This window comes from Echinococcus granulosus, assembly GCF_000524195.1.
Source record: "Echinococcus granulosus chromosome Unknown EG_S00012, whole genome shotgun sequence".
In the NCBI taxonomy this organism is placed as follows: domain Eukaryota; kingdom Metazoa; phylum Platyhelminthes; class Cestoda; order Cyclophyllidea; family Taeniidae; genus Echinococcus; species Echinococcus granulosus.
Window position 1 is genome coordinate 1345799 of NW_020170392.1, and position 27673 is coordinate 1373471.

At 40.2% G+C, this 27673-nt stretch overlaps 4 protein-coding genes across 4 annotated transcripts; 2 read left to right on the forward strand and 2 right to left on the reverse strand. All coding sequences in view use genetic code 11, as the record gives it.

Annotated features, from left to right (window-relative positions):
• Window positions 1-704: 704 nt before the first annotated feature.
• EGR_02688 (hypothetical protein) lies at window positions 705-4151 on the forward strand (the record flags this gene model as incomplete). The annotated part of the gene is made up of 6 exons (XM_024491937.1): window positions 705-830; window positions 890-972; window positions 1014-1100; window positions 1214-1343; window positions 2343-2600; window positions 3951-4151. 6 exons carry the CDS (start codon window positions 705-707, stop codon window positions 4149-4151), a joined length of 885 nt encoding a protein of 294 aa, XP_024353752.1.
• Window positions 4152-6869: 2718 nt separating this feature from the next.
• EGR_02689 (hypothetical protein) lies at window positions 6870-15826 on the reverse strand (the record flags this gene model as incomplete). Its single annotated transcript, XM_024491938.1, has 5 exons — window positions 6870-7007; window positions 11353-11470; window positions 12931-13035; window positions 15481-15545; window positions 15776-15826. 5 exons carry the CDS (start codon window positions 15824-15826, stop codon window positions 6870-6872), a joined length of 477 nt encoding a protein of 158 aa, XP_024353753.1.
• A 468-nt stretch (window positions 15827-16294) lies between these two features.
• Window positions 16295-21828, reverse strand: EGR_02690 (Coactosin-like protein; the record flags this gene model as incomplete). Its single annotated transcript, XM_024491939.1, has 4 exons — window positions 16295-16399; window positions 18561-18801; window positions 19758-19855; window positions 21751-21828. 4 exons carry the CDS (start codon window positions 21826-21828, stop codon window positions 16295-16297), a joined length of 522 nt encoding a protein of 173 aa, XP_024353754.1.
• A 1184-nt stretch (window positions 21829-23012) lies between these two features.
• EGR_02691 (Macrophage colony-stimulating factor 1 receptor) lies at window positions 23013-27341 on the forward strand (the record flags this gene model as incomplete). The annotated part of the gene is made up of 2 exons (XM_024491940.1): window positions 23013-23179; window positions 23558-27341. The coding sequence occupies 2 exons, from the start codon at window positions 23013-23015 to the stop codon at window positions 27339-27341; spliced, it is 3951 nt and encodes a 1316-aa protein (XP_024353755.1).
• Window positions 27342-27673: the final 332 nt, after the last annotated feature.

Consider the following 27673-nt stretch of genomic DNA (forward strand, 5'->3'; position numbering starts at 1 on the left):
AAGTAGTTAAGATGCTGATTTTGTTTATCTGTTGCTCATGGGTCACAGTTTCCTTATGTGACGCGGAAATATTCTACTCAGAGGGTCACATTTGCCGAAATAACACGGCCTGTAAGCGTAACCTCCCCTGTCAACTTTTCGACAATGTAACCTGCATCCTGGATCCTCGTGAAGACTGTCGACCCCGATTTATTTCTGCTATTGATGACTCCGAAGTCACTTGCGGTGAAAGTGAGTTTGGTCCTTGTGCTAAATGTCTTTGGATTAGTTGGAAAAAACCAAGAACTACCTAATGTACTTAATCTCTACCCATCATTTTAGTATAATTAAAGTAAAAAGCAACGGATTTATACTAGTCAAAGCCCATTACGTCCAAATTAGACTTGGTGTTATTTCTCATTAAAATAAGGCCTCGTATATTCATACTGTAGAGAATACTTCCTCATAAGAGCTTAGTGGTAGCCGAGGCAAAGGACCATTAAAGTAGCCATAGAGATGTTAATACTTTATAGCCATTTAACGTGCTATCCACAATTCCTCGTATTCTTTCTGTGCTGAAGATCACAAACCACCGCTCGACCATTCAACAACCAGCAATTTAATTTGATCCAAGTAACAAACCTACAACTGAATCACCCATTTTGCGATAGCTACACCGATAGCTACACTACTTATCAAAACGTTTTACAAGAACCTCATTATTAATGAAACAATGCTCATTTTTAAATAAATACAATTATATGAGGTCTTTCGCATATGCCTATTGCCCACCACTCAAAGGAAATTTGCATACTGAGAAGGCAAGCACTGACATAATTAATTGGGATATGGTTTAGCAAGTTGGGACTGCACAACTCCTTCAACATTTTACAACAAATGGATTTTCTAGATAGTTATATTACATTCCCAAATACATAAAAGTAAAGAAAAATTCTTAAAATACGACAATTTTGCTTTATGTAAAGGCCTGAGGTAGAGTAATTCACATCATATTAAATTCTGTTGACAATTAGCGCACCACTGAAAGTGGGAAAAAAGTGGAGGCGCGTTTTCTTACAACCTCAAGCACTTTTATCAAATAGGCAATCCAACGGCCTCGGGTTGTTTTATTTTCATTGAAGAGCACTTATCCACCTCACAAATCAAGTTTCGTTATTTATTTTATCGGTGTCAATGTAATTTCGTACGATTAAAGTGATTTTTTTTGCTATAGTATTGGAATGTTAAAAGCACCCATTAAAAAAGGATTGGGAAATGGGTCCCAGCTACAAGTGAATTGGGTGATAATAATTCTTGACCATTCGAGGAGAAAAAGTATATACGAGGTGAGACATGAAGGTAAGGTAAAGTAAAAAAAGAGCAACTTTCGATTGCGGAAAAGTTCCATTATTCAGTTCAAAATTTGCAAAAAATAATATGCAAGTCTTAAATTCGGGGTATTTTAATTGCGAGATGTCTAGGCCACAGGCTGAATAGCGGAGAATTTCTGTTGTTTGCAAAAAATTGTGTTTGATAAGCTTTTCACCCTTTCCGTCATACCTACTTTTTGTCTTGCGTCCATAAAAGGCCGCAATTACTATTAGATGTTTAAACATTTTTAGTTGCTCATAAAGTGCTATTCATAAACATAATTCTGAAGTCCTTACCTTATAATTAAAGCGGAATGTTGTTTTGAATACGCATTTAGAGGAACAAGGACTCATAACATCCTGTCATGCATAAGCGGATTGAGATTGTCATTCTTGCAAAGCAGCTACACACCCGTCACCCACACCCATTCCTGTCTAGGTAGATGTACAAGTGCTTCGAATGACTTGTTTCGCATTAAAGGGTATAAACAACTTTCCTTTGAAAAGGAAAGACAGCTGTAATAGGTGTTCCAGACGGCTATTTTCAAAATTAGACACTGTGGTGGGAAGCCGCGTAATGAAGCTCAATGCATAGCCGTGTCACTTGCTTGGAAAATAAATGAGCCAAGCAAAATGATTACAACTATAGCATTTTAATTTGCAAAGTTTTGAATACTTAACAAATGGAAATTGTAGCGCTCCGTGACTTCTCCGAAGACGGAAGAAGACATGATACTAGGGCGGAATATGTATTGCCAACGTACAGAAGGGCTGGAAAATTATTGGCATAGCCTGGAGGCCTTACTGTCTAGTAGAACATATTGCGAAGCCTTAGATGCCCGTGGTACCAAAAAGTGAAATTAAACAAACCATCGCGGCATTATAAAACCACCAATTTCAAGAACAAGATTTTTAAGTGCTAGGTATCGTAACGTGGATTGCATTCCAGTTTGCCAACTTTATGATGCACTTTTCCATCCTGTAAAAAATTAGATTTTAAGTTTCTGTCTAATCTGTCTTAGAGATAAATGGGTTTGGCGCAAAGTCACGACAAATTACCAAGACAAGACCAAAATAGGCGCAGACGCTATTAAGAGGTCTGCCTTGAGAAAAAAAAACCGAAAAAGTGTCGCAGAAATATATGCAGAGACAAGGCTTTTATCACCTATTTGTGAAACCGTGACACCGATAATTTTAAAGCAAAATTTTAGTTCGCTGTCAAAAGTTAATCAAGCTGTTTCATTTGACAAAGTATCACTCAAATTAACACATTGATTTCGGCATGTAACGACACCTACTTTAACTTTTAGATGACCGCCTCTATTGCACTGACGAGGAGGTTGCTCTCTTCTGTCCAACAAATACTACCTTGAAGGTGTTAACAACATCTTTCGTTGAAATGGACTCAAACTTTTGCCTCGCCCAAAATCACAAGTTGAATAGTCGGTCAGTTCTAATTCTCCCAATCCTCATCCCAGTTAGTCGTTCTAAAGCAATTTATAACCACACCTGACAAGTTTTTGAGCAAAATTAATGTATTTCGAAGTTTGCTCCGATATGCTACTTATTATCAAATCTAGTTTTACAAGCAGTCGTAAAATTTACTTGGGGTAGGTTCATTTTTCCGCTTAGTTGATATTATACAAGTTCCGGTAAATGCGTGCAACAGCTTTGTCTCCTTTAAGGAGAGTGTAGAAGTAGGCCTTTGCAAAGGGTTCATTTGCTTAATTCGCCTTTTTCAATTCACAGAAGTTTAAAAACGAGTGCCTTTCTATGTTATCCAGCCTTTTACCAGGAAAATAAGATTTGACTCTATTAAGAAGGGAGTGATATGGTCTATGAAAGCAAGTCACCTTAATTAATAACTTATGGCATAAATGCGTGCATATCGTTTGCTTAGACTCTTTTGAGTTTTCCTTTGAGAATGTCTAAATAAAGAGATGTAAAGGAGTTTTAGTTTTATTTCTCCTGTCATTATAAAGTACAAAGCAGGCTTATTTTCTTCAGCAGCAATCAGTGGAATAATTAATGGTTAAATTTTTGAAGAATAAAAGCAAAGAATATTTTGTTAATTAGCCTCTTTTTTTAGTTCAAAGTGACATTGAAGGATGAGAGAAGGCAGACACTTATGCTTTCATTCGACGCAGAACAGATGCATTTCAATTGCATGGATCAATTCTAGTTCCTTATTCTTTAGACAGTCAAGGTCTCGATTTTTCAGAGCGTGATTTAAAATGCAGGGATGTGGGACTGGTACTGTTGACATGGCGTTAGAAATATCCTACTCACTTACTACTGAAGCTGGAATCTTAGCACACCAGGATTTCTTTCATAACGCTGAGGGTGCATGAAATTTCCCTTTAGCATAAATATCCATCAAACAGTTTCAGCTTTTTACAATGAATTGTCACCTTTAATCAACGCTAAAGCCTTTAACAGCGACAACATTTTTAAAATAAAGGGGAAATGATTGCTGTTTACTCAAATAAAGATCAGTTACTTCATCCGGACCTTTTCAATGAAAAGTTGGGATCATGTTTTTATTAAATCCGGTAATAAATCGGTGCAACTCAAACAAGACATTCATCTTCCTCTTCTAAGAAGGCACTCCGCACAATTAATTCAAACAAATCTTCTTCCAACTTGCATCAAATTAATGGAAATCGTTCTGTTAAAATAGGAGAAAATTGTCCCATCGGAAAAATACCGGTTGATTTTTTTGTCAAAGTTGATCAAGATCATTTAATAGTTATAAAAAAAAACCAAGGCCGGTCGTTGTATGATGCCGCCTTTTTCCCCTAGTTAAACGAAAACATGGGTGCCTCTTTCTTTACAGATAGGTTTTGCAAAATAAACCGTCTCCATTAAAAAGGTATTTATAACACAATTTTGATATCAATGCTTGGGTTTGTTGAAACCCAGCACCTCTGTTAAAGGCTGCTTTTAGCGTAGCAATGATATATCAAGGAATATTTCCCCTGCTACCTGCTTTCTAATACCTCAGTCAGTGAAATTCTTTTTCTTTGACCCTCCTTATATTAGCTGATATCAAGCAAGAGGTAGGAGCATTACAGTGTTTTTAGTGGGGAGAGGTCATTATCACTTGCTGCAGTGCTTAAGACCTCAGCGGCAATAAAATATGCTACTTGATGGAATTTATGGGACTCAAATTCCGCTATTGTCATGCATAGCTGTATAATGGGGGGTAGGGGTGAATTACATATAACCCCTTTTGATTGAAAAATTGTTATTTTACGACTGTATGTGCTTTATACCTCGTCTTCCTCAAATAAACTACGCGCACATATATCTCACTAAATACCCGTGTTTTGGATGTCACCTAAGTGACATTCAGGAGATATGATCAAAAAGGTAGATTAAAAACTGTCAAAAGTGTCCTCTGGACAGAAGATGGTCAAACAGAAAGGCTCTATGTGTTACCTAGCCAAAGAACAGTTTTACTAACGCAGTAGTACCCTTCCCAGTTATTACATTACAATTGTAATGTAGAGGTCTATAAAGAAGCAAGAGCATTACTTAGCTTCGAATCTCTGCCTAAAATATCAGTATTTTTGCTTCAACGATTACCTGTGCAACATTTGCAAACATTCTAATTACTTATTATTTCCAAGTAAATTCAGGCGACAATCATTGCTTGCCTTAATAGCTTTGAGGGTAGACTTCATGTAAATTTTAATTTCATAAAGTTGGTCCACAAATCATCAAAAATTACTCTACGTGGTGTACAGCAGCCCCCGAGTCGCATTAAAGTCGAGAACTAATAGGAGACACTTCCTTATGAAATTCATCAAAGGTTTCCTAAATTTCCTATAATTTCGATAAATTTTATGCTATAAGCATTTGTGGTATTTTGGTGCAGTTGTTCCAAAAATTAGGCACTCCAACTGGCTAAATTCCCCCTAACACCCATTACGATACTCTCGCTTCATTCCGTGCAAAAGTTACTTCAGATAAAGGGGAAAATAAACTTTGCCAATTGCTTATTAATAGGAGATGTAAAGTTTACTTTTTCCCCAGTTCAACGCAGCCTGCACTTTAAGCGAAATTATTTTCACATTTGAGACGTTTGTGCGTAGCCCAGCCTTCGTGCCCATCCACTCAATTGCTGCCTTGGGTTAGAGGCTGAATACGTGGTTGGTATGATTTATTCCAAAAATCACCTCATTCATGGTGGCGGAGAGAATGGCACTTCTGCAACACTTATTACCTCTGCTCCGACCTGACAGCTGCTGACTACCCGACATACGTAAACATGGCCCCTCTTTCTGCTTGAATGTTTCAAGTATATAAGCAGCACTATCCCAGGGGTCATTGCATTTGTACCATCGAATTTCAACAAAGTAGACCCTATTTTGATGAATAAATAACGACTTGTTGTAAAAGCTAAGCTATAAATCGTATGCAGCCTGCTGAGGAGTAAAGTTCCCACTGAAAGTCTTGAACAAAAGTGGAGAACCCGTGGCTATGTTGCAGGAAATGACTAACTTTTGTCCAGTTCCGCCCAAAAATTTGTATTTTTCAGGTGGTTGCCTATGCGGCATTCAGAGCGCCCTACTTAAATTCACTTTCTTTTAAAACACAAACCAATATGTGTTCAAGAATGCACTTTTCAATAATTATATGTTCTGAGACTTCTAATTTTAATATTTCGTTTGCCATTTCGAATGTTTATACCAAAATGAAATGCTTGGGAGCACATGATTAGTGCAGAGGATTAAATAAAAAAAAAGGTTCACTTATTTAAATTGCCCACTTGAGGCGGCCATGTTGAATCAGTCGGCGGCTTCCCCGCAATCCTTTTAAAATGATTATTTCAAAGGTCATTTAGCTGACAGAAAATGCTAATTGTTGGATCGCATTTTCAAGGCGTTTGCTTAAATTGTCATAAACCTATTTGAATGTAGCCTAAGTAACAACACTCGTAATAAGGACATAGTTTAAACCCGAAAAATTGAGCCATTCCCCTGAGCGTAGTGCAAATTTAACAGCTACACTAGTTGAATGCCATAATTCAAAGTTGTTCCATCTCACTGGGTGTTTCCTCTTGCCGGCGCTGCACCAATAGGAGTCTAGGACGGTGGCCAGGGGAACAGAGCAAAGAATTGTAACTGAACTTTGGAAACTAGCCAAGTTTGCTTCAAAAGTTATTACAAACAGTCATAAATCTAGCAACCGTAGGAACGATTGCATTTATCAAGAGCAATCATGCTTTAGATTCTTATCACCATGACGGTGCCAAAAATTGCTCCCAGTAATGCTGTGGTGGAGTTTAATCACTCGGACTGTTTGAATAAATCGTAGTGAGACAGGAGACATGGTCTTAAATTACTGCAAATTCAGTCGTCTGGCCTTCACCTAATTGCAGTCTCTCCTCTCCATTACTTTGTCAGTTACGCCTTCCAATTGGTTCGTCCGGATGAAGTGGGATTGGCAGCATCAATCAAGCCACTTAAATTCCTTTCAGCGAGCACCTCCACTTCACACCCCATTCCATATAAGTTAATTATTGGCTAAGCGACTTAATTCAAAATTTAATGAGATGTTTTGGATTCTGTTCATGGATAACTGCCTTCTAAAAAGAACATCTTTGAAAGGTTTAATTTTTCCAATTATAGCTTTCTGCAGACTTGCAGAAAGCTATAATTGGAAACTGAAATTTAACCTTACCAATTAAGGAAAATATAAAACAGAACTTAAAAGTATCCAAAGTCTTCTTTTGCGTTGCTAGAAAAGTCGTTGTTTTGTAGTATTTTTTGACAAAACTGCTTTTTGCACGATTTGTCGACCAGGCAAAGCAGGCGTGCCATAGTACCAACATTTTTAACTTCAAATGGGGTATGTTGGAGAATTTTGACAATTAATTTTTCACTTCCTAAAAACAACCGTGGCTTTTACTCCTCATTGTTTACTATGCCTTCGTAAAATTTAATCGAAATCACTTAATTTCCCTCCTTTAATGGGGTTTGAAACATTTGATACCTGCTGTTGGAAAGTGACTGTACTTTATATAAAAACTTTCAAATGAATTCCCACGAGGAGTTTTGTGAGACGCAGTAAAATTCACTTTTATCCCTCAAATCACTGCAAGAGAATAGATTGTTTTTTACATAATGGTTTGAATAGACTTATTCTTGTGAATACCGTGACTTCCCGAGTGATCTTACTCAGTACCAAGGACATTTTTGTACCAACCAGGGTGAACACTTATAAACCACATGTTTCGCACCGTCGGCCATCAAAGTGGTGCTAGAAGCCAGCGGAGAAATCAGAAGTTGGTTTTTCTAGGTAAAATAAATCTATTTTTTTACCAAATGAGCTCTAATAAGGTCGTGAGAGAAAATTTAATCTGGTCATTAAAAACAAAGGATCAAATTCTCAATCCAAAAATCAACGTACCCTCACCAAACTGGCACAGTTAATATGCGCTAGGTTACCGAATTAAAATTCTGGAGACTGGGTGAATCGGGTTTCAGACTAGAAAGACATTATGATACGACTACAGGAGTAAATAAATCTTTCCCATCACTTTGCGCTGTAATATTTGACCTCACATTCCAACTTGGTAACTGCTTCACCGTTGCCTTTTCCATGACCTCATGCTAAATTTAACTTTGACCTTGTCTCAACATTGCAAGTCTTAGCCAAAGCAGCATCTACCCTAAGTTGTGGATGAATGAAGAAGCAGTATGAGTTTTGCGAAATCGAAACGGAACATTTCAGTGCCCCTGTGCAGTTGAATCTACGACAGAAGAAAGAAATTCCGTTCAAGTTTAAGCACTCTTATTGCTTGCAGCTTACCCTTTAGACATTTATTTTTCGAGAAAAGATAGTATCAACAGTAACAAAAAATTGCTAATTCTTCTTGACAGGGGTGGTGTCATGTTTTTACCACTCTAGAAAACGTACTTTTCGCTTGGGCAAAGCTTAACACAAGCACTCTAGTGCCTTCCTCCTAATTAATCACTTCCAAGAGCAGCAGCAGCAGCAGTAATGATGACCGATGCCACTCCAAAACAATCATTGCCATTCTTGCAAAAAGTTATTTGCATCACCGTTGTTATGCCAGTAGGCAATAAAATACTTAAGCGATTAACCGTCTCTACTCATATTCCTTATGACTAATTTGGCTTAAATAATTATGTTTGCTGCAACTTCCAAATTTTGACAACACCATTTCTCTCAAATACCTTTGCAACTGCCTACTTAATTTAACCGAATTTTTACAATTCGGTTTTTTAGCGCAACCAAGGAGGTTTTAAGAAGGTGGGATGGCCCTTCAAAAATCATAAATTACATCAGAAGAGCCGCGTTCTGATGTCTAAAATTACTGAAAAGATTTAAAAGGACCGTAGTATCTTGACTCTTTTGGCATTCCCCTAAGTCATGATGAGGTTTTCCAGGTAGAATCACAACCTATGAAGACTGGAGAGCTCATACGGGTTGATATAATTTTGAGCAAATACTAGTTTACTACTTTGCCGTCTTCTACTTCAAAACGTTGTAGTAGACCCTTTCAGGAGTCCTTCTTTACCTGTCACCCCCATCACCCATAGAGATAGGATAAAAATTAATGCTGTAAATTCGCATCATAGGCGGGATGATGTGTATCCAGACTTTTTGAGCCTCAATTCCACCCTAAGCTAAGATTCACCTACAAGGAGTTGGTTGGAGATATTGCGTTAATACTGGACTATGTTCCTGAACGAACATATCCTGCACTTTAACTGCTTTTCTTAGTAACATTTCCTTAGAAGCAAAATGGGAAAAGAGACATCTTGTTCTCTAATTCTCTGGTGGTCTATTTCATTAAGGGTTGTATCGTAGGTCCACCTTTCAGGTTGGTTTCGATTCACTAAGACTTACACTTTCTGTTTGTGGCTATTATGGAGATTTATCTGCTTTTGGCACAAGGAGATTCAGCAAGTAGCATCAGATTTAGTCCTTTTGTGAGGCTGAGATTTTGTAACCAACAAACAAAACCAAGACTGATCTTGGATTAAACTGGTTTGCTGCTGCTGCCAGTGTAGCACTCGGCATCCTCTCTGAGGTTGTCGAAGGCACATCAATGAGGAAACCGTGTCATTAACGAATAGAAGGGCTGGGAGGTCACGGATCCGTGCAGTGAACTGCGCCACTGCAGTGGAAGTAAAACTTGCATAAACTGAAGCGTGTGTTTTTCGGATTTTTTTTCATGTTCTCTTCCTCAAAAATTGTAGGCAGCACTGTGGAAAACCATCTCATTGTATAATGATCCTTTTTTATTTTTTATTATGCCATTGTATCATGATGTCCAGCGGTTGTGCTCAAATGCTAACGAGATTTGGACTGTTTAATAACATATTACTTAGCAGTTTACCTATATAGAAATGTCTCCTTGAGTAGCTATTAGCAAATTTTGAAACCAATGACCTAAAACACCATTTTTCTACATGCGGCTTGTACTTTTTTTGGACTTATCAAATAAGATCCATACTAGCATTCGGATAGTTCTTATTTCATTTTCCCGCTAAAGAAACCTGCATTTTTAAAGCAAAATTTTGGCGTTTTTTGAAAAAGATGGATTTTTGTAAAGTTGCAACGTTCTTTAAGCATTTTTAAAGCAGTTTCTCTACCACTTGGAACTTTGCAGGCTTCGCCGACACTGCACCTACACTACAATCTCGGATGACATTCTTCTTCGGATCTATGAGACCTGCGAGGGTCAGCAGAACTGCTCCTTCCAATTTCAGAGTCTCCTAGATCCTGTGTGCGATGGGCAGGCCTTCTGGATTAGCGGAAAGGCCCTCGTGTTGAGAATGGAACATCAATGCATTGAAAGTGGGTCTAAAATTGCCACAGAAATGCTTTTTAAGTGAATGATTCCTTAGCTAAAAATATGGATTTTAAGTCGAATAATTAAAGTAAAATTCCAGTCTTCTGTGTAGAGCTAGAAATGACTTTGCTTGATTTCTTCCGGCCAAAAGGGGAAATTTCGGGTGCAGAGTTATATGATTACCCAAAAATTTTTCGGTTTAATAGACGGCAGCTGTAATCTCCAAACGTAGCGATTGCCGTTTCCGCATGGTAAGCGGATGGTTAACCGAAATTAAAATGAGGCATCTTTTAACAACCACAATCTATATTTCCAAATTGCTTAACTGAAAAGCGGTTTAAACCAGAATTTTCCACTTAATTTGTAGCGCTTTTCTAAATAACTTCTGAAAGTACGCCGTTTTGTGTTTGCATTTTAGCGCACAAGCTCAGTTGGAATAATTGGTGTATATCAGCATCAGTGCCGTTCGCACTTCCTCATTGCACATGATTAACCTTTGACCTTTAAGTACCCTAGCGTCACATCACCTTTACTTGCCCAACCACCTGTCTTAGTAGTAATCATAATTCACCTTCGCTATGCCGACTTTTCCATAAAGTTCACCCACTTGCCTGTTTTTAAAGAAATTAACTACTTTTGCTTCAATGAATTGGCATAAAATAATCCACACTTTGTCAAAGAAAGTTCTTCACTTTTTGTAGATGAGAGAGTCCCTTAAGTATATAGTCCAACCATTTTTGTGTTTTGCATCCCAATCAACTGTTGGCAGTCATAAGAGTGTACATGGTTTATGACTCAAAAATCCAAGCAGTTCCAATGAGGTACCTTTTTTGAAATAACTTAAGCAGCCAAATACTGGATGCCTCTTCTGTATTTAATCCTTTAACCAGTGTTTGCAAGACCTACCCCGTCATCACTATGGATGCCCCTCCTGTGGATAATCCTCTCAATAGTCTTTGCAGTGGCAACTTTCAGCGCCATCGTCTGTTTTGACTGGGGCTCCTGGTGTCGACACACCCGACGGCACCTGAGTCGCACCCATTGGCATGTCTCCGTTCCCCTTCTGCTCTCCTCCGATGCCGACTTCGTTTAACTCACCTCTCTCCATCCCCTACCAACTACTAAGCCGAGACCGCTTTTTTATTTGGACCCTGAATAAGATCCTGGTACTTTTTTATGATATATCTGGTTCAGAGAAGGATCGCCGTCACATATTTCATATGTTAGATGGATACTCATTTGATTGTTCGATTTTAATTTGTGCTTATTTAGTCTAGAAGTTAATAACCTGTAATTATTGAATAAAGTTATTGGCGATTTCTCATTAATCCACCATAGTATGGTGATTCAAACCATCTCTGTGTCGTCTCACACCGTGGTCGTTTAAACAAAGTGATGCTATTTGATTTATTTAGCACATTGGATGCCTTTATCATGTTTGAAACATTGGCATTCAGAAATCAGACATAGGCCAGTAAACTTCGATTAATCTTGGTTATAAATTTAAAGTGATTAGAATATTCACGCAGCTAAAGATTTTGGTTGAAACCGTACAATGCAGAAATCTTCTCTACCTCTACCGCCACGGTCCACAGGTTGCATTGTATTTATTTGTCACTAGCTGCCATTGCTTCGTTCTATTTTACGTTTTGTTAGTTTCCTTCCACTTACATGTGTCACATATATGCGACGCTAGGGGTCAGGTAATAAGCCTAGGGCTTCACGTACAGGTGGAGCCGATTAGAAACGTACAAGCAGTTTGGACACATTCTCCATCGAAAATAAAAGTAATAGGTTCTTTAAAATGTGGACAAGAAAACAATGTTCAAACGGTTCATTCGTCTACAGACTAACTGCTTAATCAGAACCTGTTATTCGCCTTTATTTATTTACATCATTACATTGTGGTGCGGATTGAAGGGTTTGGTGGTGTTTACAGCTACTAGTTTGCAGTAAAAGAAACCAAATTCAAACTATACTTATTGCTTTATAAATTCTCTAGTTAGTTTTGCGGTCGCGTAATTTATGACGCTCAAGGCATTCTTCAACACTGCTTGTTCATAGAAGCCAAAATTGAATGACAGAAAAGGCTCGAAGCTCTCACAAAGACACAAGTTGGGAAAAGATTAATCCGGAGCCTTTCTAAAGCACTACATACCAGTGCGCTTGATTTGGAAAATTGCATTTTTATTCTATGATGCCTTGTTATGGAGGCTTTTTCTTTATTATGTTGGCTTTAAAATGAGATCCTACAACTTTGGTAAATTCAAATGCTTCTACCACCTATTTGAATTATTGGTTCATTCAACACTGGAAGCAGTGGCTATTTAAGGACCTTAAAACTACTTTTAAACATTCGATGACTGTATTACTACTCCAGCACCTAAATCTCTTTTAAAGTTGTGGTTCGGTTAATCAGTGCTAAAGAAGGGCTCATTAGTAACGATTAAAAGGTGAAGGAGGCTACTGCCCTAATCAGGGGGCCAAAGCTGCGAAGACTCCGAGAGCCCAGGTAGAAAACTCCATTCTGTGACACAGCACTGTCGATACGTCATCGAAGAAACGGGTTCTTTTCAAAATAACACCATCATCATTGATCCTACTCCTATTTCTCCTATCAATCAATAGCCAGTCTTTTACCTTTACGCATTTTTGTCTTGTGGGTTCTCTCTTCCCGTTGCTCTATTAAGCATGTTTAAGTGTTGATTTTACCCTCAACCATTGGTTTGGAATGAGGCAAAACCAAACCTAATTCGCCTAGCTAAACAATATACATGGGTTGTTTTTTTTGCTTGAGAGCTAGAACTCGTTCGTTGGAAAACATTTGTGGTTTCCACAATGATGAGAAAGTGACTAATTTGGATTTTAAAACTGAAGTTAACTTCTTTACTTACTCACAAGTTACGAAGGAGGAGTTAATTAGGGTGTAGATGAGTTTTTTGTTTTACCAAATAAAACTCATACTACACAATACACTGGCAGTTGAGATTGACAGCACTCTTTCAAGAGTTGAAGCAGTAGCTGTCAGGTGAGTGGACTAATGAATGGTGAAATGTACGCGGTTGTCTCTGGCACACCCCCAGTCTTTACACCTAAATTTTCCGTCATGTTAGCTCAAAATTGGAGTCATTTGACACGTGCGTGTCAGCCTTGAGTGTGCCTAAAATCATAAAGGACGCCGATCAAGCAAAAATTCTTCTACCCGTTTTTGCTATCTTTTTTGGATTTCACTGCAATCCACTTAGGCGTACACATCCACAAGTCCGAAGGATTTTTTTAATATTGTATTATAAAATAAAAATTGAGTAATTTTCCGAGTTGCTATACTTAACTCAAGCGCAAATCAAACGACCAAGTAGTTGACTTTTTTCATTTTTAAAAAGCAATTTTGCATTGTAATGAAAACCTAATGAAATGAATCTTTACTGTCTCCAGCATCAAAACCACATTGGGAAATTTCACCCGCTTTAATCACCCTCCTTTAAGGCAGCGGCCGACTACACAAAAAAATTGAATTCCAAAACGGATTTAAGACTGCCTTTTCCGCCTCCTTGACCACTTAAAAAAAGTACAAAACCAACTTCATTTAAGTAACCGCCCCCCTTCCGATTCCCTGGCTTAGAAACTCCGGGTGGAGGACGTTACAAACAAAATTATTCACCAAAAGCCAGTAGCCATTCTTCGCTCCGATCAAAAAGTAGTTTTTGAGTACACTACCTAATTACTTAGCCACAAATCAAAATCAAACCGCTCCAACGTTCAACGCATAATTGCAGGCACAAGTCACTGGCAGAATGTAGGCATGACAACTAATGGGAATTTGAGGGACGCCCACTTTTCAAGCGTCTACATGCCTATTATTTGCTTTAAAAAATTTTAACGCTTGCCTATGTCACAGAAGTTTATAAACATGTCGAAAATCACCACACACATTAAATCATTTTTACCCCGATTATAGTGTAAAAATAACACTGCTGACTCCCCATTTGCATCTTTAAACCTTTATAAATAGTTTTGCAACTAAAACTGATATCTGCATACCACAGTTCAAACGTGAGCTCAGGGGTTGCTCCGGCTTGCGAATTCAACCACTCTACTACAGTTGACTCCTCCAAAACCACGTGTAAAGATACCAGTTGAAAGTAAGTGGAAATGATTTGTTATCTGAGCGGAAGTGGTCTGCCATCGAAAGGACACGTGAAATGATGCGCTGCGCATTATACGCAATGAGATGAATAAAATTGGGCGGTTGGCGTGATGGGAAGGGATAATCTCATGTAACCGACAAAGCTGATGCAATTTTTGAGATGGCTCGCCACAGTGACTCATTAGAGGGACTGTAAAGGACTCTTGGAGGCACGTGATAGTTTACATGCATTATTTGGCATTGATGTTTACCAGTTTCTCTGTGTGGTAGCTAACATTACTGTGCTTCGTGCTACTTCCCCCTTAATTCGAAGCCCTACATCAGAAGTGTCAATTGTTTGCTTTGTGAGTCGATTTGAGCTAATTTTTAAGGTCGCAGAGGGCGGCTTATGGTCAAAGTTGCTGTGGAGCAGCTAGAGAAGGTGCAGTAGCGGGATGCACGACTCATAAACAAGTGGGAAATACCCTCTGTTCTCAATTATGAAGAACTACGTGTTGTCATTGCCGTGTCACAGGCGACTTTCAATAATGTTTGACGAAATAAGCGATGAAGCACTTTGCATCTGCATCACATCGGAAGGGGAAATCTTAAAGGATGCTAAGCAAGTAGTTTAACTTACGTTCAGAGGGCACCCATTTCCCTTTTTGCGTCTTTCACGTGAAAGATGGGAGATTGCTTGGTGAGTGAATAGTGATGAGATAAGTCTTCTATCCTTTTACATTGCAACATTTGTTAAGCAAAAGAAGATGTCACTAGTTATCTCCTAATAACCCACTCAATACTCAGACCACACTTCTAAGGCAGGCGCCACGCCTTCCCAAGAGAACTACAGTTTGTGTGAGTATGGGTGTGTATGTGCTTGGTGGAGTGCAGAGGGAAGAGCTCAAGAGGAGTATCCTGCTGAACGCTAGGCAGCAGCCAAGACTGCGATATTCGGACTCAACACAACAAGAACGTGTGCAAGAACAGCTTTTTATTCGAGAACCTGATAGAACTAATCATCTATTAAAAGGAAAGTTTTATCTTAAAAAAAGCATGGAGCCTCACCCCGCACACCGCAAAATTGACCCGTGAGAAGATTTGCGCCTCAATTTGGAAGCGGGAATGGATGAATAGGGGGGTGGAAAAGAGAGGAAGAGAGGCGATAATACCTCATTCTTATCCGTCCATGTCCATCTAATGATATTTCTTCAAGACGTAAGTGAAAACTATCACTCTTGGAAGGTAAAAGTGGAATTCAAACGGATGTGTCCAGGAGTGAGTTTGTGTATAGTTGGGAAAGGGTTTTGCATTAAAGTGGTGGTTACTTCAAGAATTATAATACTATAGTAAGATTTCTACAACACTTTAATGTCTGGTTTAAAAGCTGGACGATCCTTTCAGATTGCGTTCTAACATCAAAGTGTTTGTTTGCTATTATGGTCTATTTACCGAACCCACTTTTACCATTAAATTAAAGGCAAAAAACGGCACGAATATTCGTGCCAAAGAATCCATGTAATGAGTCACTGTGGCGAGCCATCTCAAAAATTGCATCAGCTTTGTCGGTTACATGAGATTATCCCTTCCCATCACGCCAACCGCCCAATTTTATTCATCTCATTGCGTATAATGCGCAGCGCATCATTTCACGTGTCCTTTCGATGGCAGACCACTTCCGCTCAGATAACAAATCATTTCCACTTACTTTCAACTGGTATCTTTACACGTGGTTTTGGAGGAGTCAACTGTAGTAGAGTGGTTGAATTCGCAAGCCGGAGCAACCCCTGAGCTCACGTTTGAACTGTGGTATGCAGATATCAGTTTTAGTTGCAAAACGTGATCTACCGACAGAATAAGCTGCCAAGTTTGTTTATCATGCTAAAAACTCAAACTACTTTGTGCAAAATTGGAAATAGGGGATTTATTAGGTATTGTAAGATTTTTAGGGTATGATCATGGAGGAGGTACTTTGACACTGGGCATTTAACCGCGACCGTAATTAGCACCACCTGCTTTCCTCATCGCCTCCTCCACAGCCTCTTGTCTGCACTCGGACACCTCACTGTAGGTGAGATCTACCGCGAAGCTCTAAAAAAATCATTCAAAAAATTAAAAAAATGTAAATCACTTATCAAATTTGTGTTGGGCAAGCTTATTGTCTTATCTATGATGCTATCATTAAAAGTGTTTGTAGATGTAGATGGAAATTCTTCTTTCTAATTTATGTGTTTGGAACAAAGGCAAAAATTTCCTTTTTTATTACTACCCACTTTAGCTAAGCCCACGTATTGATGGAGTAGTCTAAAGAGCCATTTTCTCTACTTAGAAGATTATTGTTCTATAAGTATTTTAGAACTTCTGCAAAATTATCAAATCTTCTTTAAAACCACAAAGTTTACCACGCATAATAAATTCACGTTTGCATACGTCCTTGAGACGTCACCACCATTAAAGATTGCACTCTTGCCAACGAATTTAAGATACCCAACTGCCTAAATTCTATACACCGAAATATTTTTTGCAAAAGGTGCGGAAAATGTTGAAATAATTTGTGATGCACGGCATTCTTAACTTCTCAAAAAAAAAATTTTTCCCTAACTGTTTGCAGGTCACTCAATCGCCACGCAGTCGGTGTTATTGGCGGTAACCGTTGGTGAATCACTCGGCCATTTATGACGGAGTCAACAAGAAGGCCTTAAAATTAAATTCTTCCAAGCGGTCCCAGAGACAGAAGGGGCGTGTTAATTTAAAAAATAAAACATCAGAAAATCTTTAATAAGATAGAGTTTGCTAGCCCCTACTGCAACGATACAGCTTGTAGTCTTACGTTCGCTTAATTACTTGAACAAGAAAGGTGCTAGAGTTACACAGTTACTGGTTCCAAGTCGCTACAACTTTGTTTTGATTTGGAATAAAAGGCAGCATGCCCAACAGACCATTATCACCACAACTACAAGGCATGCCACTTGTACGAATGTGAGTTTTGCTAGACTATAATTGCTCTAAAGTGCTGTTTATGGGCTTTTTAGTGGAAAGAAAAGGCCATGACAAATATTATCACTTTTAATTCTGAGGAATTCTTCAGGTAAGCGTCAAGCGCAGGTTTTTTACTGGAAATATGCATTTGCAGTAACGAAAACCGTTTAAATTCACGAAAGGCTCCGAGTAAAAAGAATGTAAAATTCGTCTTAGCAAGCACCAGACGCATCAAATTCACCGAGGGAAAAAACTGAGCTTGATTTTTGGTTTAAAATAGCATTTCCAATTATTTGACTTGGCAAGCAATTTATGGAAATTTATAGTCATAAAAAATTGTTTCAAGACATCAAAGGATGTTTCAGTCGTTTAAGGCAAAAGCATATTCTACTAAAAAGACATTTCTCGAAGCATTTTTTGCATCTTAGTTAAAAAAACACCTTATTCATTTGCCACAAAGAAATATATGCTTCAAATTGCGAATCAAACTTCATTTTATTTTTGTTCCAAAATTTCTAATACATAATATGCTTTAAGGTAAGGTTATTCACGCAATGTGAACTACCACTTTCTTAGTTGTAAATAAAGTACGGGTTCTTTTGTTAAAAAACTGACAAATCATTTAAATCTTGGATCAAACTAGGACCAAAAATTATATCGTTATGTAAAAACGCAAAGTCGTTACGCAAACTGCATCGGTGTGCAGCATAAATTCTTTCATTTAAGAGAAGATCTCTAAAAAATATGTAATTCAACACAGAAGGTCCACTTCCTTACTGCCTTCTGGGTTCAAATTTTAGCACGAGTGGTCCCTTTTTAAGACAAATATCAGGGGAAGGTATTTCAAAAGTGCATTTACAATGACGCGTGATAGCACAACTTTATTATGGCAAAATCTCCGTTGTTCAAGTACTTTGAGGTTAAATGACACTTAATTTTACCTAGCAATTAATCAGGATTTCAACAAATCCCTTTTGAAAAACTGCTTTCAGAAGCAAAATAAAGCGTTATTTAAGTAGGAGCGGTACTTTTTCCAAAAAACGCAATAAGTGTAGTCTAAAAGTGGATACGGCTTCAGTCACATTTATCTAATTACAAAACGTTGCTACTAAGTAAACTCTTCACAAAGTTTTGACGTTTAAACGGGGGTGGTTTCGGATTTTATCGGAAAATCTTACTGCTAAAATGGCTAAACTCCACCAGAAATAAATATCACTGCCGCGGATTAACTTGTAGAAAATTGTGCCTACTTAAGCTGATTAAGTAGGCATACCTGAATACACTCCTTGATTCGGGATTTTTCAGAGGCTACTAGACCCTTTCGGATAGGTTTGCAGTCGTTGCCGATCCACGTAATGAGACCGAATTTAGCACGTTTGCTCATCTCGTCTCCTACTGTTAGCCGTACGAAGAAAAAGGCTCGAGTGCTTGGGTCCAGGAATGTGTGGATCTCGCCGAAAGATGTACCCTTCGCTATTACTGTCAACTCTCCGTCCCGATCACCGACACATATCCTAGAGTGCAAACGCAGCAGCAAAAAAAGTTAGTATCTAATAGTAGATATTTTCCGTGGTAATGAAGGGTACTTAAATGGCTCCGATTTTTTTACAAACCAGTATCTAAAAATAGCACAAAAGACTAAACAAAATTTGAAATATTAGTAAGCGCCGTTAGTCGGTATTTATGAAAAAAGTATTTTACGTAAATAAAGCCTATATCTTGCCTTTGCGGCACAAATAAGCATAGCTTGCAAAATTTTGCTGTAATGAGGAGAAAGACACCACATTACGACCAATTTTCCGTCCACTAGTTAATCCACTCCGCAAATACCACTTGGTTCATTATGATTTAATTTTGATCAGCTCAATCCTTTATATGTAAGCTCTCCGTATAACATTATTTACTTTTCGGGAGTTTCAATCATGCCTCTATATAGCAACATATTTGATCGTTTAAAAGATTGTTTCTGGTATAAGTTAAAGGAGTTTTTTATGAAATTTTATTAATGTACTTATTCGTCTCCATCGCGAAAGCAAATTGTGCAATCGCGGAGTTTCACATTCAAAATGTTACAGAGGTTACACCGGCCTCACTAAGTCTAACACCTTTTTTTCTATCTACAATTAATTCATTTATATCAGATCTCATTCTCGTTTTCGACGTTTTGACCAGTTAAAAGGCACCCTAAAGAACAACTGTTTTGGCCACTCAATGACATTCAGAGGTTATCTATTCACCCATTTGAACCTTGAATATCGTCTAGAATCTACTGATCCGCTGTATTTTGCTCTTTAGACTCATTGCTCGTCTATTCCTCCAAAACACAAACTACTATCATTCGTCTGTACTAAGCAACGTAGAGTCTGAATTTGTGTAGCATTTGTATCTAGTCTTAAAGTTGCCAAACTCCCCATGTTGCTTGCGACTGTGGCTGCCTTTCAAAAATCATAATGAGGAATGAGCTGCTTACCATGTCGTATCCATGCTATCATCGCGAACTTCCTTGTAGGCGGCGCTTATCGTCTCCTTGTTGATAGTAGCAATCATGGATCTGTGAAAAAAATACCGCTGTTTGTGGCAGTTTCCAATGCGTTTAGAAGACTCCCAAATGCACTTCGCACTATTAAATCCCCAGATGTTAAAATTCGTGTTGAACTAACCTAAGGAGCCACGACTCTTCAAACCACTCTCACTGCATCATCGCAAAAACCAGTATATTTCATTTCTGCTTTAAACAGTTTGACTTTCTATGTTCGAAGTAGGGGTTTGTGGCTGAACTTGAACCACTTGGTCGTCCCCAAAAAAGCAGCTTTATTTATTTGTGATCAAAAAGTAGAAACATTAAAGGAGCTCAATATTCAACTCAATAATGTAAATTTCATCAGGCGTTAAATGGTCACCTCTTACCTATCAGGAGTACCGACTAACGTAATGGGGATGCTAATATCATCTCTGCCCAATTAAATGTAAAAAGCAATTTGAAATTTAAACTTTTTCAATATTTTTAAGTGTCTGATCAATTTGAGTTTGATTAGAAAAAAATAAGTACGAACTTCAAAGTGGTCGTAGATTAAATTCTTCAGATTTTTATCAAGTTAGAAGTTGAATGTATAGTCTTCACTGTGTAGAGCATAGTACCAAAAACTTAAGGGGTTGTAAGGATTGGTTGTGTCTGTACCACTGCAATAATGGTTGTAACCAGGTAACCTAATGGTGTCATGATCAACGTAAGTATTCACCCTCTCATGTGAAACAAGTTTAGTGAGTTTTGGAAAAATGTTTATTGACCTTTTTTTTCATCATGGAGACCTCCTCAGCAGTAACGTCAGATACGCCGAGTTGTCTACGCCAGGGATGTCGCAATGTAAAAAGTAAACTTTGTAATACAGGCACCAAACTGCTCGTCCTGTTTCATTGTAAGGCTTGACATAAAGAGTTCTGTCATCAGGAATGTAGTAAAGCTGTGGAATTTGCAGGGGAGTAATGTGGTGTGCCCATGAAATAAGACTACCTTGTTGATGTGAGGGTTATAAAAGTCCTCCATTACAAGAATGCGTGAATTTAAAGACAGTTGCGACACTGGCCAACCTCGCTGTCTGGCTCTTAAAAGTTGGTATTTCAGGGCAAGATTTTGGGACATTCAAATACTATAAGTGTGCAAATGTATCAAATGCCAGGGCATTACTAGATGATTGGTGAGTTAAGTACTGACTTTCCGATATTGCAATGCTGAAATCATCAGTTGATAGTATTGTTTTCGAGCAAAACATTCGCGGAGCAGTAAGTGGCTATTCCAGGACTGAGAAACTTGAACTAAGCTTATGCAACCCTTACTGGTTTGATTAGGTTTTCTGGGTATACCTGGACTTGTTTCACTCGTTCATGAATCGGGTCGTATGGATCCGAAATCCAATCCAGACAACTGTAAATTTAAGGAATGAAGATAAGCATCTGAATACCTTAACGCTGATCGCTTTGCTAACATTTCACTAAGGTGGAGCTGATAATCCTCCAAGCAACTCTCCAAACCGGAGCATATCTTGCGCTTAGTCTGTGTAAGCAATTAGAAGTGGGTCGTGATATAGTGGATCATTATGATAGCACAATCCATTACCGAATGTTTTGTGCTATTCGATGGCCCATACCCATAGGGCATTGGTTTGTCTTGAAGGCTACTTGCCACTTTCAAAAGCTAATCAAAGTTAGAGCGTTAATTGGGCGATGCCTCGTATGTTGCATTTGGTCCGGTTACTTGGAAATAAATGCACCGCTTTCTTCCAAAGCGCTCGTGTCTACTATTTGTCGACTATTTAAATTAGCTTAAAGTATAGGAGCAATTAGAAGTTGATCATCCTTATGAGATTTAGGAAAAAGAACCCACAAAACCTGTAAAAATACTGAAAAAATGAAACTAATATTAAGGTGATACTAGGTGATGGTATCAGAGACAAACGGGTACTTACACGAAGAGAAGAAGTCAATCCTTCAAGACCGATGCTTGCGTCAGCCGATATCGTTAGGTCACATAAACGCACCTTCATCCTTATAAGGAGACTGAGTGAGACGTGTGCCCCACTCTCATAGGTCAATTGACGAGGCACGCAAGCAATCACGATGTGATCCACGAATCACCGGCGCTCAACTCTACACAAAAAACCCGAGGGCCTAGTCAGTTTTGGGTAACACCTCGACTCAAATTCTGGTACATTTTATAGGGCATATGTTCTTTTCATCACCATAAGACTACCTGCTCATATTTGATAATTTACCTGCACTTTTGGGGTTTCGGAAACACCCTTCTAAATGAACCTCATTTCGTTTTTAGATTAATGATAAACAGATAAGCATCCGCCCATAAGTCGACAACATCCTAAGCTTTATCTAACCTAATTGATGAACAAAGTTGTCAAAGTTTATCTATTGGTTGGATGTGAACCGATCAGAAGGCTTCAAGTAGCTTAAGATGATCTTCAAACAGTCTTGCTATTGTTATTATCTCATGACGATTACTGCCAACGAAATGGATTTCGTCGGCTGAACGTGTGCTACAAGCCTGTGCCGCCAAGGTGCTTCAAATGGGAGTTTTCCTGCTCCTCAAATTTTTGCAACAGACAGGACTGTATCCTTATTCTAAATGCAGGAAACCGGTGTTTCTCATAACTGCTGCTAACTAAAGGTAGGCGAACTGAAAGACCTTAGGGAACAACTACCGATACACAGAGTGGGAGCTTAACGCATGCTTCTTTTAATTTTTCCCCAGATTTCTTAAGATCTTCGAGAAACCTACTCCACTATTGTGTTTTTTTTACGATTTCTAAAATTCAACTCTCCAAAAATGCACGAGTAGGGTGTTAAGTGAACCAAATTAGGGGTAGTTTCGAGGTTGAAAACCTTTTCGATAGAACTGTGTAAATGGATATCCTACCACATTGCTCACATTTTCTGGTGACCTAAAATGTTTAAACCAGCTCAAGACAGCCCATCGTTCTCTGAAAGTGGTAGAATCATCCCTTTCCATCATAAATTTCAAACGTCCGGTCGTCTTCAACGCTTATTGGCTAACGTGCTCGGTCTGATGAGCCAATAGGCGTTGTGGAGGAGCGGAGAACACAGCAGATGCACATCATCGTCCATTACACTGTCGCACGCGCGTGCGAATACGCTTTCACCTTTAATCATTCATCGCTAGCGTGTCTCGATGCGCATGTTCACGTGACTGCTCGATATGACTCCTAGCTTTTGCCTCTTCTTCCTCGGCCTCTTTCTCCTTGCTTCTCTACCCACCATGGCACTCGAACACCACCTCACCCCCTCCACCAATGACACCAACGTTGTAGCCGATATGGACTCGAAGTTCGTGGATTTAATCTGTCCTCCAAGTCACCCAATATGGTTTGTGCCACGCTCTTCTATCGCCTTTCAGCCGATCGAGGGCAGTCAATTGAGAATCCGTCTAGAAGAGAAGACTAGACCATTCCAAAGAGGCTTCTACATATGCTGTCCTCGTACGCGTGCTCTGTGGTCCAATGATGTCGTGCAACGCGTTCAAATTCCCTCTTGTTGTCCCTGTTGCTCGTGGCCGGAGGAGGAGTATTGTTCAACGCGTCTGTGGAACACTTCTGCTAGCTTGAAAGCCCTGCCCTGCATGCAAATTTTCCTTTTCACGGGGATGGTTCCCCGTAATGAGACAACCCTTACCCTGCCTTGGCGGTCTAAGGTACTCATCCCTTGTCCCGCGCCTCTGCCAACCTCAAAATTGAAAATTTATAGCCAACTACCGAGAATTAAGCCATCTCGAAGACTCTGGTTTAACACTTCGATGGCTGATATAGGCGAATTTAATTCGCGTTTTGGGGTGTGCACGACGCAGCAGCGTATTCCAAGTGGATACCTGCAGTTGTCATGCGAGTATCCCACCTCGAAACGCTTGATCAAGCCGCAGGCACCACTCGCTCCACCAGCACTTCTTCCGAACGTGACTTGTAGACTACTTCCGATCGGAGAGGAGTTTACTATGAACCGAATTACCATTCCGGAATTCAGGGTTCTCGGACCTCGGAAGTTGACAGTAGCGTGCACGGCTCTGTACGCGAACATATTCATCGCTAACAGACCTCCCACACTGTGCTTTCGTTGGCGTAGCACTATCGAGTCTCCACGACTTCATTCCTCAACCTGGTCACAGCATAAGTGTGTAGCGACCGGGCAGGTTGAGGACACTGTCACAGTAGCTGCAACCAATGCTTACAATTTTACAACTGAAGGTTCTTGCATAACTGTAGAGGTGGAGATTGTGGAACGTAACCGAGCTACAGTCGCTCAGGTATTCTCCATGCGTCTTCGTGTGTCACCTCCATCGCTGGAGAATCGAATGTTTGTGGAGGTTACTCAACCCACTGATTTCAACTCTTATAATCTGTTCTCTGACAATTCAACCCGCAATTATACATTGGTAGTATTAAATACTTCGCTAGATCACCTGACGCTTGGGTTTTATGCTCTAGACGAAGTTACTGCGAACACCTCCTGTTCGTCCCCAACTCTCGGGAAGGAGCACTTTTCTCTCAGTCGAACCACTGATAGATGGCTCTGTGATGTGATTCTACCGGCACATACATTCAACATTTCGTTGCGTCAAGGCAATTTGGAGACTCTGGTGACCGTCTATCCCTCACCAAGTGCTCTTCTACCTCGTTCCACGGTGGCCAGTTTACGCGGTTCTGTTGACGTCCACATTAATGTCACATGTCCTCTGGTTGAAAGTGATACAAAGGCTCTTTTCACTACAGAACCTGACCGCGTTCGTTGGCTAGTATATCGTGGCGATGAGCTGGTGAACGAGACGTACACACATGTCCCATGGCTGCTAATCGCTCCTCTTATCAACTCCACCGCAGTTGGTGTGGAACCGGTGCTGGAGTGGTCATCGCCTTCATCCTCTTCTCTGTCTGAATTTATCTCAAATCTGTCCACCTTAAGTCTACCTTCTGTTGTTGACTTCTCGCGAAGACTTTGTGTCTCCTGTGAGACATTTTTCACCCTCGGAGGCAGTAGTAAAAGCAGTAGAGAGTGTGTCACTCTCGAGGCGAAAGAGGAGCTACGTGAGGAGAACCTTTCTGTGGTTGAGACCGCCTTGCGTCGTTTCTCATCTGCCTTCATCCCTATTCAGGTGTCCAACATCTCGAATCCGAGTTTTCGTATCACTACGGCTTTTCCGTCAGATGATCTAGGCAAGAATGGGTCCATCTCTTCGCTAAGTGTCTACGCGGGTTCGATACTCGAACTGCGATGTAGCATGAGTCGGACAAGTGATTCCACACCTTGGCCACTTATTGGATTCACTGCGTACGATGGGAATCTAAGTCTTCCGGATGGAACCCTTCGACTCTATGCACTCCCCTTCACTCTTGAAAGTCGACTCCGAATTCACACGTCGATGGTGAAGACATCTGACATTGGTGCCTATTCATGTTTCACTGTTAATGCTGATGTGATTCATCTCTTCGTGAATATTGTTTCCTCAAAAGTTCCTGAAATCGTTGAGCCTAATCAACCTGTCCGTTACTTTACAGCCAACGAGCTTATCCGACTTACTTGCCGGGCCATCGGTGGGCCTGGACCGATAATTGTTTGGCGTCTTGTGAATAGAACCCGGGAGATTGAAACGACCGTCTTAAAGTGGTGCAATGAGTCTTACTTGAAGGAGGAAAGCAGTTGCAGTTTGGTGTACGTGCCTCTTCCACTTGCCGAGAATGTTACAATTGAATGCGAAGCCATGAACTACCTCGGAAATGCAGTTTATACACTCAACATGATTCGTGTAAGTACTAACAGCGAATTGGCTGGAAGCATGCTCTTCAGCAGGTTGTGGAAAAACTACGTATTCTGGATCATTGTACCCCTCGTTGTAATCGTCTGTTTTCTCGTCTGCTTGGGTACCTGCCTGTGGCGAAAGAGTCGGCAGATGGTGAAGGCCGAGAAGTTGATTAAGATGGACAATCTGATTTACGAACGTTCAGACAAGTTGGCAGCTGATACCATGGGCTTAGATCCTTTCTACCGGGAACTCATGTGTAGTTTGATGCCCACTAAAGAATTACGTGATCGGTGGTGCTTGGATAGACGTAATTTGCGACCCTTTTCCCAACCCCTCGGTAATGGTCACTATGGCACTGTCCAGAAGGCCATTTATTACGGACCTCGAGAGAAGGACAAAAAGCATGCTGATGCTTTCTTTGTGGCTCTTAAATCACCCTCCGCTGAAATTGCCAGCCTTTCGTGCTTTCGAAACGAGATTGCCCATCTAATGAAACTCTCTGATGGGCCAAATATTGTCAAAATGATTGGTTGTGCCTTTGGCGAGAAAGGTGATCTGGGAGACACTCTACTGGTGTTGGAATTCTGTCCAAACACCAGCCTCAGCGACTTCATCCGTCGTATGCTCTACCCTCGCGGATGCTATGACAACCGACCGATGTATGTCCGCAACACAGAGGGTGGAATCACCACCGGCAGTACGCAGGTCTCCACAACGCCCTTTCCCTCCAGTGATAGTTCAGTCTCACAATTTGTTTGGGATGCTTACAACACACCCATTCGAGTCATCCGTAATGACTATGAAGAGGCGGATGAGACACCGAAATTGCAAGGCAAACGAAGACGGCGTGGTGCTGGTAGTAGTCGACGTAACACAGCCCTGGTTTATCAGCGTCTAACTCGCAATTCTTCTTCCATGTTCCTACAAATCGCAACGGGTATTTCCAGAGGTTTGGAGTTCCTAGCTGAAAACAACGTCATTCATCGGGACTTGGCAACTCGAAACATTCTCATGGATGCCAAATATGAACCGAAGATTTGCGATTTTGGACTTGCAGTGACGGTGAATTCTCCACAAGACTGCTCTAGTGGTACGCCTCAGCAGTCTTCCACTGGCTGCTATCACATAATCACCTTTGCAAAGCAGCTGCCATTTCGAATTCTTCCACCGGAAGCGCTTTCCAAGCAACTCTTCTATCTCTCCTCAGACATCTGGGAATTCGGTCTCCTCCTCTGGCAGATGTTCTTTTTCGAGACTCGGAAACCCTTTGAAAATGTCCAGAGTTCCGATGCTCTTTTGCGCTTTCTCTCTTCAGGTCGTCGCCCTTCAAACGGATTCCTCAACTATGTCAATTCCGACAACACTGGTGACAGCTGTCAGGCTCCGCCGACAATCGATCGACCTCCGGCTATTCCCGACGCTTTGTGGGAGGTGATTTGTGACTGCCTGCGCTTCCAAGCATCCGAACGACCAAGTGCGTCTGAGGTGCGTCAGCGGCTCGACGAGTGCTATTCCACTTATGAAGAAAATGGTGATGGCTGGGGCGTCACTGAACAGGGGAACAACTATTACTTGCTCTGTAAAAGGGTTCCAAGCCACGAGAACGTTTGTGGGAGTTCCTCCTTCGTACAAGATGTGTTTGGGGAGCCCGGATCCCATTTAGCCACCTATGAGAATATTGAACGGGCTCACAATAGTGCTGGCTACCTGGAAAGCTTCCCGTCATCCTCCGTCTGACTACACACCTGTTTGGTCCATGTCCCTAATCCTCCTTTACCCACCTGTAAATACTTTACAGTAATTTATTTTATAACAATGCTACAGATTCCCAAGTGTACACATTCAGTCGGTTACCCTCATAATACAAAAACGCCGAGGCATCTACACCTACCTCTCTTGCCTCTCGATTGTCATTTCAGTGATGACTCATGTGGCCGTGGCAACCGTGGCCCCAGCGAATGGAAACGGTAGGTTTGTTTATGGCATGCTGGAGATCAGTTTTGATTGACATCCTGGGGAGCCTTGGTGCAACCCTTCACCGTTTAAAGGAATGTGGTCTTGGACCTAGT